This window comes from Lepidochelys olivacea, assembly GCF_965140295.1.
Source record: "Lepidochelys olivacea isolate rLepOli2 genome assembly, chromosome: 1".
Lineage (NCBI taxonomy): Eukaryota > Metazoa > Chordata > Testudines > Cheloniidae > Lepidochelys > Lepidochelys olivacea.
The window spans coordinates 206,167,873-206,183,866 of NC_140411.1; the positions used below are offsets into that span (position 1 = coordinate 206,167,873).

Below are 15,994 nucleotides of genomic sequence, written 5' to 3' on the forward strand. Positions count from 1 at the left end.
TGTTCTCTTGAAAGAATTAACAGAGCAGTGATGTATATTTAATGGAGTAATTCATCGTGCTTCCTTGTACAAAATCCTAGCTTTCCACACCCAGCAGCCAGATCTCTGCAGGAGACATAACACTGCAAATGGAGAGATCTGTTATTTACCAATGAGGTTGAGTTGAAGAGACATGCTAAAAGTGTCACATGGGGCTCAGGATTTACCAGAGTCTGGGCTCTGCTTGAGGCCAACAGGTGGTAGAGTTCTGCTCAGGACTGCGCAACAGAGGGTGGAGGGTGAAATTGCACCCAATGAGTCCGACACTGGAGTCGTATTGTGGAGGAAATAGTGCTGGTATGCCCCACCCACAATTGCCAATCCACCCACAAATCCAGAGTAGCTGCATATTTCAGCTAAAACGGTAATGGTAGTAACTGCTGTAGATACTACCCCATGCCATGTGACCCAGATATTATCTTCATTTTTATTACAAAAATGATCATAGAAATAGTTAACAATGAGGGCAACTATGAGTACATCTACACTGCAAAGGAAAACCCGCAGCAGTGAGTCTCAAAGCCTGGGCTGACAGACAGACAGACAGACTTAGGCTCGCAGGGCTCAAGCAATGGTGCTAGAAATAGCTGTGTAGACCTTCCAGCTCAGACTGAAGCTCAGGTTCTGAAAACCACACCATTCACCGGGTTTCCGAGCCTGAGCAGGAATGTCTACACACTGCTATTTTCAGCACCGTAGCACAAGCCCCATGAGCCTGAAGACCTGGGCTCTGAGTGCTGGTCTATACTAGAAAGTTAGGTCAAGCCAGGTAGGTCACTCACGAGTGTGAAATATTCACACCCCTGAAAGACGTAGTTAAGCCAACCATGTAAACAGCACTAAGTCAACAGAAGATTTCTTCCATCGACCTAACTATCACCTCTCAGAGAAGTGGACTTACTACAATGACGGAAGAACACCTTTCATCGCTGCAGTGTCTGCACTGAACTCTCCTGCTGTAGCTTTTCTAATGTAGACTTTACCTGAGAGTTGGGGCACTAGTTTGGTTTCTTTTTTATTTGTTGTTGTAGAGTAAACATACTCTACGTTGTCAGCTTTAGGTTTCAGAGTGAATGTCCTATTGCAACAAAGGCAAACATTTCACACCTCTCACAACTCTGTGGTTTCAGGCTCTTTCCTCCTCTGCAGACTGAAAGCAAGGCAGCAAATTGCATTTGTCAGGTTTCCTTTGCAACCAAAAGGGTTAGAAACTTTTTTTAAAAAATAAAAGCACAAATGGATCTGTAACATCTATGTAGAGCAAGTGAGACCTTGGATTTTAAGATTACCTATCTGTGTAGATTCTTATACTGTACCCTTTACCACAGTATCTGAGGATGGGATTTTCAAAGAAGACTAAAGAAGTTAGGCACCCAAATTGAATACAAGCTGGGCACCTAAATCATTTGGCAATTCCAGCCAAAGTGTCTTATAAATTTATTAAACTAAAATCAAGAAGCTTGTTCTGTGTCTGTTCCCCCCATTCTGTAAGGACCTTGACTTGCTTGTTTGCTTTTTAAATGTGACTTTGGTGGGTTTATTGAGAGAAGGCTCAGCTGAAGGTGCAGGGTTTGCTTTTGCTCTGAAGGTGCTTAGGTTCATGCTCACCCTGATGTCTTCCAGGAGCGAGTTTCAGATTCATGGGCCTGTTATCGAAAATGCTTTATCTCCTGGACACAGTGCCATTGTTTCAGTGGAACATGGCAGTCATGATCACACAGTGTAAGAGTCCCTTATGTAACCTAGACCATTGCCTGGAAGAATTTTGGAGAGGAGGATCAAAACCTGGAATTTGAACTAGTATTCCCCATGGAGCCAGTGCAGACAGCGGAGCTGTGTGGTGACAGACTCTCGGTGGTCTGCAGTGCTGAGCAGATGTGCAGCAATATTCTGAAACAATTACAGCTTAAAAAAAAATAAAAAGTCAACAGTCTCATATGAAAACACACATAAACATCACTGCATGGAATTTAACTTCTGTTTCTCAGTTAAACATGCTTTATAAGTCCTGGGTCTTTCCCTTTCTCCCAGCAGCTACTACTTCAGCCTCTTATATTCCAATCCCACCTCTGTCACACTGGAGTACAAACTGAACTACTTCAGAAGGCTGTTTACTGTGGTAACAGCACAGCTTTTATCTCCATTCATTTCATCTGTTCTTTGGGAGAAATTGGCAATCTGAAGAGGTTCATAGAGCAATGAGCCAACTGTCACGGATTGTATAGCAGGGGAAGAGATATAGGAGAGAGACTCTCTCTTTCACATAAATGTGCACTATATTATATATACCTGTATATATATCATATTGCTTTGCATCCCTACCCTCTCCACTAGTGATGCTAACCTCAACCTCTCATTTGCCCAATTCTTCTACAAACACCTTTGTGCTTTCTTCCACACTGCCGTACACAGAGAACAATCCCCTTTCTTGATCTGTAAGAGCCCCCACATTCTGCCCCTTCAGCTCTCTCCTCAAGACCCATTGTCACTGTGATGCATGCATCTAATGATGTCGATAGTCAATTTAAAAGAAAAACATTGATTGTATGTTTCCTTCACAGGAACTTTTCAGGGCAGGGACTGCGTCTGAAACAACAAGAATGCCAACAATGGGGAAGGCTCATGAATGCAAGAGATTGAACCTTTACAGACGCTAGATCAAGACTACCAAACACACTGCCAGATGAAAAAATGATCACCACAGTCAGCACTAAATACAAAGCCCAGCCCTTTACCCAAGCTCTTCCATAATAGATCCCTCAGCCACACCAATACTCCCACTGTTCTTAGACAAAAATATTAATAAAGAACTAATACTACAAAAAATAAAGGAATCCAAACTTTCACTCGCTGGCAAAGAAGGGGTGGAAAAAGAGATCATCATGTTTTTTTACTACTCAGAGGTGATCAGATACTAAGATGAGGGGTACTATTACAGGAACCTGGTTGGATTAACAGATAGAATTTAGTCCTAAAAGATGGCTCTACCATTTCCTTGAGGGTTGCACTGTAAAGTATTTTGGTTTTGCGTTGCCCTCTAGTGTCCAAAATAAAATTAAAAATATCTAGAGAATTATTCACAGTGAAGATAGTGAGCCAAGTTGTGCTCTTGGACACAATACTATGAATCAGGAGGCAGTGGAGTTGCTTTGGATTTATGCAGGCATATCTGATTCACTAAATGAAGCTGTTCTCCAGGCAGTATTACCTGAGATGCGGATCAGAGCAGGGCTATCCCAGTTAATAACCCACAGGATACAGAGACCTGCCCCTACAGTTTTGCAATAGAATTGAGGGGGAAAACAGTACTGAAGCACAAAGGTGGTGAGAGGTCTCGACCCGCTAAATTGCTTGAAATTCCCAAAGAAGTGCACGAGATGTGTGAGCAAACAAAGGGGCACTTTGGCAGGAACTAGGGTGCCCACACCTCCTCCCATTTTGGCCAGGACAGTCTCCTCTTTGAGCTCTGTCCCAGACGGCACAACTTTTTTGGCCAAACTGGGCATTTGTCCCGTTTGCTCTTGCCCTATGGTGACGCGGAGGAACGTTCGGCAAGAGCAAACGGGACGAACGCCCAGTTTTGCCTAAAAAGTTGTGATGTCTGTGATGGTGGCTCGAGCCCCATGCGGCAGGGCCTGGGCTTGGAGCAGGTCGCGGGCGACGCGAGACGGCTCGGGCGAGTGAGGACGCCAGGCGGCTTGGGCCATCGTCTGTCCTACGGAGCAGGGTAAGCGACAAGCAGGGACGCCGAGCAACCCGGCCAGCGGCGACAACGGGCAGCTCGGGCACGGGACCGGCCCAAGTCACCTTGCAGCGTCACTGTTTTCACTTTCGGGAAATATGGTCAGCCTCGCAGGAGCCCCAGGGCCGCAGTGAAGGTGTACACACAACAGCATCACTGTAGGGTGCTCTCGCTCTCACCGGCGGGCGCGTCTCGTGCAGGAAAGTGCCACCCGCACAGCCAGCAGTACCGGCGGAGCCTCCGGTGCCAGGGAGCACCCCAGACAGCAACGCTACACCCACAGCGCCCTGGATACGGCCGGGCTCGGTGCCTGAGCCAGCCAGCCAGCCCCGCAGCGCTGCCCCAGCTCTCTCGCTGCCCACCCCCTGCAGGGGGCCCGTGCCCACCAGAACCGCCCCGGCCCCCAGGCGCCCGGCGCGCGTGCACAGCCGCCGCCGCCGCCGCCTGGTCTCGAGGGCGCTGACGGCCAAACCCCCACGCGCCCGCCGGCCTCCCGCCACGCCCCAACTCCTCTCCCGCAGCCAGCGCGCTCCGCACCCATGGCAGGGCCCCGCCCCCTGCGGGGGGGAACGCTGCAGCCGCCGGCCGCGCAGGGCTGCCCACGCCCGGCGGCGGCACGAGCCCAGCACGTGTCCGCCCAGCCCTAGAACGCAGGTCCCTTCCGCCCGATTCCGAGATGGCTGGCAGGAGCCGTAAGGCCGGGCAACCACGTGACCTCTCCGGGCTTCGGCCCCGCCCCAGCGCCCCGCGGACAAAGGGGGCGGAGCTAGAGGTCTGCTGTTCCCATGGCGATCGCTGCTAGCGTCTCTCCCTCCCGCCCCCACCATACGGTGGGCGCCGGGAGACAGAAAAGGCCGGGGCGGCTGGGCGATGAAACGCGCTTCTGCTCCGGGATGGAGGGGCCGGGGCAGGTGAGACCCCGCCGGGTTACGCCTCCCCCCCATATAACGCCCTCCCGCAGCCCCTGCGCCCCCCCATGCCGCCCCCGCAACTCACACCGTGTACCCTGGCATTGCCCCCCAGTGCCCCCTCTACATCTCCCCACACACTGCCCCCCGCATTGCCCCACCTATCACCCCCGACACACACCCCCCTGCTGCCCCCTCTACATCTCCCCACACACTGCCCCCCGCATTGCCCCACCTATCACCCCCGACACACACCCCCCTGCTGCCCCCTCTACATCTCCCCACACACTGCCCCCCCGCATTGCCCCACCTATCACCCCCGACACACACCCCCCTGCTGCCCCCTCTACATCTCCCCACACACTGCCCCCCGCATTGCCCCACCTATCACCCCCGACACACACCCCCCTGCTGCCCCCTCTACATCTCCCCACACACTGCCCCCCGCATTGCCCCACCTATCACCCCCGACACACACCCCCCTGCTGCCCCCTCTACATCTCCCCACACACTGCCCCCCCGCATTGCCCCACCTATCACCCCCGACACACACCCCCCTGCTGCCCCCTCTACATCTCCCCACACACTGCCCCCCGCATTGCCCCACCTATCACCCCCGACACACACCCCCCTGCTGCCCCCTCTACATCTCCCCACACACTGCCCCCCGCATTGCCCCACCTATCACCCCCGACACACACCCCCCTGCTGCCCCCTCTACATCTCCCCACACACTGCCCCCCCGCATTGCCCCACCTATCACCCCCGACACACACCCCCCTGCTGCCCCCTCTACATCTCCCCACACACTGCCCCCCGCATTGCCCCACCTATCACCCCCGACACACACCCCCCTGCTGCCCCCTCTACATCTCCCCACACACTGCCCCCCCGCATTGCCCCACCTATCACCCCCGACACACACCCCCCTGCTGCCCCCTCTACATCTCCCCACACACTGCCCCCCGCATTGCCCCACCTATCACCCCCGACACACACCCCCCTGCTGCCCCCTCTACATCTCCCCACACACTGCCCCCCCGCATTGCCCCACCTATCACCCCCGACACACACCCCCCTGCTGCCCCCTCTACATCTCCCCACACACTGCCCCCCGCATTGCCCCACCTATCACCCCCGACACACACCCCCCTGCTGCCCCCTCTACATCTCCCCACACACTGCCCCCCCGCATTGCCCCACCTATCACCCCCGACACACACCCCCCTGCTGCCCCCTCTACATCTCCCCACACACTGCCCCCCCCGCATTGCCCCACCTATCATCCCCCGACACACACCCCCCTGCTGCCCCCTCTACATCTCCCCACACACTGCCCCCCCGCATTGCCCCACCTATCACCCCCCGACACACACACCCCTGCTGCCCCCTCTACATCTCCCCACACACTGCCCCCCCGCATTGCCCCACCTATCACCCCCGACACACACCCCCCTGCTGCCCCCTCTACATCTCCCCACACACTGCCCCCCCCGCATTGCCCCACCTATCATCCCCCGACACACACCCCCCTGCTGCCCCCTCTACATCTCCCCACACACTGCCCCCCGCATTGCCCCACCTATCATCCCCCGACACACACCCCCCTGCTGCCCCCTCTACATCTCCCCACACACTGCCCCCCCCGCATTGCCCCACCTATCACCCCCGACACACACCCCCCTGCTGCCCCCTCTACATCTCCCCACACACTGCCCCCCCCGCATTGCCCCACCTATCACCCCCGACACACACCCCCCTGCTGCCCCCTCTACATCTCCCCACACACTGCCCCCCCCGCATTGCCCCACCTATCACCCCCGACACACACCCCCCTGCTGCCCCCTCTACATCTCCCCACACACTGCCCCCCGCATTGCCCCACCTATCACCCCCCGACACACACCCCCCTGCTGCCCCCTCTACATCTCCCCACACACTGCCCCCCCGCATTGCCCCACCTATCACCCCCCGACACACACCCCCCGCTGCCCCCTCTACATCTCCCCACACACTGCCCCCCCGCATTGCCCCACCTATCACCCCCCGACACACCCCCCCCTGCTGCCCCCTCTACATCTCCCCACACACTGCCCCCCCGCATTGCCCCACCTATCACCCCCCGACACACACACCCCTGCTGCCCCCTCTACATCTCCCCACACACGCACACACTGCCCCCCCCCGCATTGCCCCACCTATCACCCCCCGACACACACACCCCCAGACACACACACACCTGCTGCCCCTTCTACATCTCCCCACACACGCACACACTGCCCCCCCCACATTGCCCAACCTATCACCCGCCCCAGACACACACACACCTGCTGCCCTCTCTACATCTCCCCACACATGCACACATTGCCCCACCTATCACCCCCCCTTCCTCACACACACACACACCCGCTGCCCTCTCTACATCTCCCCACACATGCACACATTGCCCCCCCCCACATTGCCCAACCTATCACCCCCCCTCCTCACACACACACACACACACCCACCCACTGCCCCCTTTATACAACACTGACTCTCACCCCGCACAATGTGTGTCTGATAAAATGCAAATCCCAAAACTGCACCACGGAGCCAAGCTACCAGCTATCAGCCTGTCACACTGACTGGCTGTGTGTGTAATTTGGACACATCATTGCTTTCTGTTCATTTGTTTCCCTCCCCGCTGTCAAATGGGCAGAGTGGTATTCACTCATTGTCATAATACCTAGCCCTTATTGTCCACAGAGCTGAAAGTACTGAACAAGGCAGGTCAATATCATCATCCCCATTTTACCAGTAGGGTAACTGAGACAGGGAAAGGTCAAGTGACTTGCCTCCAGTCACCCAGAGTAGTGAGCAGAACTTGGGTCTCCTGAGTCCTGCCCCAGGACTCTAGCCCCCGCTGAAGCACACTGCCATCTAAGGATGAAAAGCACTGTTTTGTATAAGCTCTCAGCTCTGGATATTCTTATTTGCTGTTGAGTTTTAAAAATAGATGCCTCTTAGAGGAGGTAGGATTGCAGAGCCATGTGTTGCTTCAAATTCTTTCTGAGATGGAAAAGAAAGAGACTGAAATCCTGGCCCTATGGAAGTCAATGAGAGTTTTGTCATTCATTGACTTCTATGAAGCCAGGATCTCACCCAGAAAGTAGCATCTCTTATATGAGGAATAGAAAATTCATATTCCTCTTTTCAGTCATACTAGAAAGAGATGAAGCCTACGCCAGTGCCAGCCTGTCCCAGAAATATGTGCTAGAGCAAATGGTGGAGGAGCCCTTGCTGTAGGAGCTATAGCTACAAAGGAATCCTGGACCTCATCCCACTCTCATATAAAAGGGTGTAGTAACGCAATGTGTCTAGTGCACAAGTCTATGCATTTAAAATATTTTTTTAAATGTGTTAAATGTTTTAGCCTGAGCCTGAAGAAGTAGGAATGACTGAAGTGCAGGAGCCTGTTGAATCACCAACAGCAGTGATTGAGTCACCTGGGGACGAGTCACCTATAGTCGAATTGCCAACATCAGTGGACCAGTTACCTACAGATGAATTGCCAGGGTCTGTGGCCGAATCATCTGTGGCTGAATTGCTAACAACTGTGGTCAAAGCACCTGTGGCTGAACCAGCAGAGACTGTAGTCAAAGCACCTGCGGCTGAATCAGCAGCAGTGGTCGAATCACCAGAAGTTGAAAAGCCTATGGTGTATGAAGACCCCTTTGAAGTTTCCCTTATGTACATGGAGAAACATAACATTCTGCAGATATTTCAGGTGAATTTTTCCTTTCCATCTCCTCTTCTTCTCCCAGTGACTCATTGGAGAAACAGAACCTAAAGTTAGTTTGTCAATATTGTACTGAGTCAAATGTCTGTCCACAGGCTCCCTCCGCTCCTTGCCTCATATTGGCTTATGGCCAAACCATGGAAATTGGAAGGCTGATCATTTCCAGCAGATCTAAATAAGGTTAAAGCAGATCTAAATAAGGTTAAAGCAGATCTAAATAAGGGAGGGAACTTGACCAGCCAAGTGGCTGTCACCCCAGGTCATGATCCTATTTGGTGATGCCGCATTACATCATCTTCTGGTGACTGCATGCAGGAAGGGGAAGAGAATGGGGACAAAAGAAGAAATGTATCTGACAGGCATTCCCATCCCCAAGCAGCAGGGCCATATCCAAGCAAAGTGTGAAGGGCGGGCGGGGGGGATATATGCTGTCAAGGTTCCTCCCCCACTCTGAACTCTAGGGTACAGATGTGGGGACCTGCATGAAAAACCTCCTAAGCTTATCTTTACCAGCTTAGGTCAAAACTTCCCCAAGGTACAAAATATTCCACCCGTTGTCCTTGGACTGGCTGCTACCACCACCAAACTAATACTGGTTACTGGGGAAGAGCTGTTTGGACGCATCCTTCCCCCCAAAATACTTCCCAAAACCTTGCACCCCACTTCCTGGACAAGGTTTGGTAAAAAGCCTCACCAATTTGCCTAGGTGACTACAGACCCAGACCCTTGGATCTTAAGAACAATGAACAATCCTCCCAACACTTGCACTCCCCCTTTCCTGGGAAATGTTGGATAAAAAGCCTCACCATTTTGCATAGGTGACCACCGACCCAAACCCTTGGATCTGAGAACAATGAAAAAGCATTCAGTTTTCTTACAAGAAGACTTTTAATAAAAATAGAAGTAAATAGAAATAAAGAAATCCCCCCTGTAAAATCAGGATGGTAGATATCTTACAGGGTAATTAGATTCAAAAACATAGAGAACCCCTCTAGGCAAAACCTTAAGTTACAAAAAGGATACACAGACAGAAATAGTTATTCTATTCAGCACAATTCTTTTCTCAGCCATTTAAAGAAATCATAATCTAACACATACCTAGCTAGATTACTTACTAAAAGTTCTAAGACTCCATTCCTGGTCTAGCCCCGGTAAAGAAGCATATAGACAGACACACAGACCCTTTGTTTCTCTCCCTCCTCCCAGCTTTTGAAAGTATCTTGTCTCCTCATTGGTCATTTTGGTCAGGTGCCAGCGAGGTTACCTTTAGCTTCTTAACCCTTTACAGGTGAGAGGAGCTTTCCCCTGGCCAGGAGGGATTTCAAAGGGGTTTACCCTTCCCTTTATATTTATGACATATGCTGTATGCAGTTAGTGGAGCTGGGGACAGCACATCCTTGGTGCTCTCCATTTCCATTCCTGCAGATGGCTTACGTACAGTTGACCAGGATGGAGACTATATTGATGTGACAACACAAATGAGAGGAAAGGAGGATTCTGTTTCTCCATCTTCCTTTCTCATTCCCCCCACAAATCCCTGTACTGAAGCCATTTGAAAGTACTTTTATGGAGAATCTATTATTTATTACTCCAGTAGTACCTGGAGGGCCAAGACAAGATCAGGCCTTGTCCTGTGATTGTCTATCTAGATTTAGGGCAGGGACTGTCAAAGGGTAGGAGAAATAAAGTATTATTAAATCCATAAAAAGAACAGGAGTACTTGTGGCACCTTAGAGACTAACACATTTATTAGAGCACAAAGCTTTCGTGGGCTACAGCCCACTTCATCCGATGCATAGAATGGAACATATAGTAAGAAGATATATATATATATACATACACAGAAAGTGGAAGTTGCCATGCAAACTGTAAGAGGCTAATTAATTAAGATGAGCTATTATCAGCAGGAGAAAAAAAACCTTTTGTAGTGATAATCAAGATGGCCCATTTAGACAGTTGACAAGAAAGTGTGAGAATACTGAACACGGGGAAATAGATTCAATATGTGTAATGACCCAGCCACTCCCAGTCAAACCCAAGTTAATGGTATCTAGTTTGCATATTAATTCAAGCTCAGCAGTTTCTCCTTGGAGTCTGTTTTTGAAGCTTTTCTGTTGCAGAATTGCCACCTTAAGTCTTTTACTGAGTGGCCAGAGAGGTTGAAGTGTTCTCCTTCTGGTTTTTGAATGTTATAATTCCTGAAGTCAGATTTGTGTCCATTTATTCTTTTGCATAGACACTGTCCAGTTTGGCCAATGTACATGGCAGAGGGGCATTGCTGGCACATGATGGCATATATCACATTGGTAGATGTGCAGGTGAACGAGCCCCTGATGGCATGGCTAATGCGATTAGGGTCTATGATGGTGTCACTTGAATAAATATGTGGACAGAGTTGGCATCGGGCTTTGTTGCAAGGATAGGTTCCTGGGTTAGTGTTTTTGTTATGTAGTGTGTGGTTGCTGGAGAGTATTTGCTTCAGGTTGGAGGGCTGTCTGTCTGATGTCTTTATGTGGATACAGACTAACACGGCTGCTACTCTGAAATCTATTAAATCCATGTTACAGATGGGGAACTGAGGTACAACAAGTCTATGTGACATGCCCAGGGTCACAGGGGAAGAAGCACAAATTGAATTGAAGTCTCCTAAGTCACAGTCCAGAGCCTTAGCCGCAAGTCTAGCCTTTCTTTCTTTGGTGCACCCAGCCCCCACTGAACCAGGAGGGAGAGTATCCTTCTTCCCCTGGCTCCTGGGAGGGAAAGTAGTGAGTGTTTTTGAGAGGGGAGTGGACGGGTTCTTCATCTCCTTTGGCTACCTGCAGAGGAAGGGAAGCTGATTTTTTTTTCTTGTCTTTATCAGCCCAGGTCCTGCATTATTGCTCATGGTCCTGTTGTGCTCCAAATTGTTTACAGTTAAAAATAATAGAATATTAAAATCCAGGAACAGAAGTTAGACTTACGGGGTGGTAATTGCCTGGATCACTCTTCTTTCCTTTTCAGCAGACCAGTAACCTAGTAGCTTTATTCCAGTCCTTAGTGCCTCCAGCATTTTCCATGGGTTCTGAACCATAATTGCCAGTGGTTGAGTAAACTTAGCATCCAATTCCCATGACATATTGTCCAGTCTAGCTCATTTGTATTTGTTCGCATTTTCCAAATGTTCCTGTACCTGTTTCTATCAATACCAGTATTTACAAGTTCTCTGTTACTTGCTCAGACCTCTTTATTTTTTCATACATCCAGTACCACATCCCAAATACTCAGTAATCTCATCCCAAAAGACTAGGCATTCCTGCCCTCAGCAGAACTGTCTGCATCCTTGAATCTATTACCCGCCTTCAGCAGGGAAATCTAAAAATGCTTTCACTTTCTTTCTCAGGAGATCACTGAAAACTTGGTGTATGAGAAGCCCGATGACCCCTTGCAGTTCATGTTGCTGCAGGTATGGAGTCTTCTAGGTCTGCAGCAGAATCCAATTGTGGCTGAGCAGGCTAGAGCCGCAGTGAAGCCATGAATATTCCTGTTGCTATGAGTCTTGGCACTTGGAAGGAGGAGGATAGGACAGGGGAAGAATGCCCTGGATGACAGGGTCTGAGTGTGTTTTAAAGGGGCAGGACATGGCAGGTTGGGGAAACAAGGCTGGAGAGTAGGGTCAGTGTGTGGAAGGGAAGGAGACAGTGCGGTATATAGGTCCTTCAATACAGTGTCTGGAATTGTGAAAGGAGGATCATGGACAGAGAAAGATCTATCAGCAATGGGAGGGTTTTAAAATACAGAGGACTAAAAGCTTGTGGAGTGAGGGACAGTGGGGATGGGGAGGGAATGGGGGGGCGCACAACTGGGTATAAGAGGGGATTATAGTAAAGACAGAAGAGAAGGAAGGGCAGAAAGAGGATCCCTTTCATCACTCCCCTCTCCCAGGGAGATAGTCTCCACTGGTTTTGAAGGGGACCCAAGTCTTGTCCTGTACTTCAGTTTTCAGAGCTGGCAGAAGCAGTTGTGGTGCTATCTCTGGGCTCCAGTATTATGGCATTGGAGAGTGACTTGACCATTTTCTTCTCCTCCCCAGGTGCAGTCCATGATGAACAAGCAGCTGGAAATGGAGGAGGAGGAGGAGCTGGGCGGTGACAACTTCTACACAGCAGAGAACTTTCCTGGTGGCTACCAGTGACCTTGGCAACATGGTTGTTAGCACAGGGCCTCTGGCTAACACTGCACTTGCACGCTTGGTAGAAATGGTTTTGAACAGGTCTGATGGTAACTGAGCTTCCTGGCTTCTCTTGTTCTGGGTGCTGTGCTTCCAATTGCTTGTAAATTATGCAACTGCATGTTATCGATACACAAACCTCCTAAGAAACACACACACACAAGCCTCTGAACATTCCTGCCGAACCCACCACACAGCTTGTACGCACAGAGGCTACTTTTCTGTGAACACAGACTCTACAGCTCTGATCACACATATACACAGACAACAGCACAAACCCACAGCAACCAGACTTAATGGCTATAGATCCAACCACCCTTGAACACTTACACACGTTTCTACCGTCTCTGTTCTGTTTTGGTGGGTGGTCTGTCCTAAACTGTCATATAGCAATCCACTATATAACAGTTTGGAACTCCGGTGTCCACACTGGGAGGGGCTGTCTCTGTCCCTCTCCCTCCCAGAACCCCCTTGTCCCACACTGGAAGGGGCGGTTTCCCCCTCAGCTATCCCTGCTGAGTTCAGATCACTCTGTCCTTTTGTATTCTTCTCTCTGCCATAGCATGTACAATTCCTATACCACACAACTAGAAGGTGAAGTTAAGGTTGCAGGGACATATGTGTGGCTTCAGAGCATATCACCTCTTAAAAATACTAGTTGAATAAAAAACAAAAACAACTGTTAGAAACCCAGGAAATTTAGAGTTAAAGGGTACTTCTCAAACAAGTAACTCAAATTACCGTTTATCTTTCTATCTATCTATCTATCTGTCATTCAAGTTACTTATACGTCCAAAAGGAAAACGGGACACCGTGCAGGGGTGGCCCAAGCACCCCCCCAACCCTCCCCACCAAGGGGCTGGCTGGAGCCACTCACCCGAGCTTCCCTCCACTGCCCACGGGGCCTGAGCCATTCACCCAAGCCCTGCCCTCCCACTACCCATATGGGGCTGGTGTCACTGCTTGCTTGAGCCCTGCCTGCCCCCCGGTAGCACCCTGCTTCCCACCCCCTGCACCAGGCTAGCATCGCCACTTGCCCCCCCAACACACATTCCTCCACACCCCACTTTTTTGACACAAGTGGGCATTTGTCGTGTTTGTTCTTGCCAACTGATCAAATTGGCAAGACCAAACAAGACAAATGCCTACTTTTTCCAAAAAAATCAGGATGGCTGGGACCGGGCTTAAAAAAGGCACTGTCCTGGCCAAAAGGGAACATATGGTCACCCTACTTATATGTTCCTCATCACCATAGTATCTGAGTGCCTATCTCTGCCCCCTTAGAAATGTCTGCCTATACTGGAGACAAAGAAAGATGATATAGAAAATATGAACTGTAGAACACTAGCTTTACAATTGATTTCGTGCATACCTATCTCCAGTACTTAGTGTGCTGTTTTGGCACCACGCTGACCTTTGTTCTTTTTAGGTAACTGCTTTAATTGCATGATCTAGGTCTTTGAGGTTTGTATGTAGTCACATGCTAGCTCTGTATCTAATGCCATTTGAATAGTTACCTAATGCCGGTCCTTTCCACTCAAGGATCTCGAAGCACTCAAAACTATTAGTTAATCTACTGTATTCCATTTTAGAGGCACGTGAGTACCATCTTTCTTTTACAAATAGAGCATGATCCTGTAAGGCATGGAGGGCCAGATTTTTACAGATCTTTAGGTGTCTAAAGATGCTAATAAGCATGTCGTGGGTTTTTTAAGTGTCCTTAGCAGGTTAAGTATCAGAGGGGTAGCCATGTTAGTCTGGGTCTGTAAAAGCTTTTACAGATCCAGACTAACATGGCTACCCCTCTGATACTTGACACCGTGCAAGGCACTACATTTAGCCGTATGGAGTGGAAATCCATCAACCTCATGAAGAAACTTGCACAAGTACAGACAGATATCATCTTCCTTTCCAAATGCAAATGGATGGACATCATACCAAATGGACTGAAGATGAAAAATCCATTGCTACCTACATACTGCACAGCAGTTCATTTGCAAATTTGACACCATCAGCTCAGGATTAAACAAAGACTGTGAATGGCTAGCCAACTACAAAAGCAGTTTCTCCTCCCTTGGGGTTCACACCTCAGCTGCTAGAAGAGGGCCTCATCCTCCCTGATTGAACTAACCTCGTTATCCCAGCCAGATTCTTACTTGCATATTTATACCTGCCTCGGGAAATTTCCACTACATGCATCCAACGAAGTGGATATTCACCCACGAAAGCTTATGCTCCAATACGTCTATTAGTCTATATGGTGCCACAGGACTCTTTGACAGGTTTCAGAGTAGCAGCCGTGTTAGTCTGTATCCGCAAAAAGAACAGGAATACTTGTGGCACCTTAGAGACTAACAAATTTATTTGAGCGCTCAAATAAATTTGTTAGTCTCTAAGGTGCCACAAGTATTCCTGTTCTTTTTGCGGATACAGACTAACACGGCTGCTACTCTGAAACCTGTCAAAGAGTCCTGTGGCACCATATAGGACTCTTTGCCGCTTTAGCAGGTTAGGTACTTAACTCCTATTGAATCACTTAGGCATTTTTGACATTCCCATTAGGTGCCTATCTGGCCCTGAGTGCCCTCAACACCTGAGAGAATTGGACCCTTAATGAAATATGGGGGAATGATTGTTTTCAACCTGGTGGTATTTGTCTAACCAAGACTTTTTGTAAAACCCTTTGATGTGCACTGGGTCTGATTGTTAGGAAGGCTGGAAAGCAGCAGCATTACTGTATGATTAAGACTGAGGCTTTCTAGCTTTTTGTGGCCACCTATCAAAGAAAACTTTATTTGAGATGGATAAGTTAGTGTGTCTTTCTGATTCTTTTGTCAGAATATTGCTGTGAAACAGAGTTAAAATGCCTGGGTGCCTGGCTTAAAAAATGCAACTTTAACTTTAATGAATTGACTGGGTTTCTAACATTTAAGTATCGTGTTTTGTTGTTTGTTTTTTAATTTCTAACATTCCTGAAAGGCCATGTGTTGTGCCTGCAGCCATAACATCACATTACTGAAGTTTTTTGTGGGGGGAATTTCCTCAGTTTCTTTTAAATAGCTCTGAGGTTGGCTGGAGAGGAGCCCTAGCCTGTTCCCACAAATCCTATGAGTTTTGCAAGAGGGGAGGCTCAAACTGGCAGTCCTTAGGCGGTCCAGGGGAAAGAATACCTCTGTGGTCTGCTGATCGCATCAACTCCTGCTACTAACATCTCCACCCATTCTCGGAGGGGAGGCTTCCCATGGGTGCACATAAAGGGAGCTGAACTCCCGCAAATTTCTGTAGGTCCATACGAACAAGGCTCCTCTCCTGCAGGGACC

General features: G+C 49.7%; 1 protein-coding gene across 1 annotated transcript; it reads left to right on the plus strand.

Annotated features, from left to right (window-relative positions):
* Positions 1–4,608: 4,608 nt before the first annotated feature.
* TEX55 (testis expressed 55) lies at positions 4,609–14,972 on the plus strand. The gene is made up of 4 exons (XM_084616956.1): positions 4,609–4,692; positions 8,102–8,455; positions 11,847–11,909; positions 12,537–14,972. The coding sequence occupies exons 1-4, from the start codon at positions 4,675–4,677 to the stop codon at positions 12,636–12,638; spliced, it is 537 nt and encodes a 178-aa protein (XP_084473082.1). The 5' UTR covers positions 4,609–4,674; the 3' UTR covers positions 12,639–14,972.
* Positions 14,973–15,994: the final 1,022 nt, after the last annotated feature.

Coding starts and splice junctions, on each gene's coding strand:
- TEX55 (XM_084616956.1), top strand. Junction 8,456..11,846: donor ACATTCTGCAGATATTTCAG/GTGAATTTTTCC, acceptor TTTCTTTCTCAG/GAGATCACTGAAAACTTGGT. Junction 11,910..12,536: donor TGCAGTTCATGTTGCTGCAG/GTATGGAGTCTT, acceptor TCTCCTCCCCAG/GTGCAGTCCATGATGAACAA.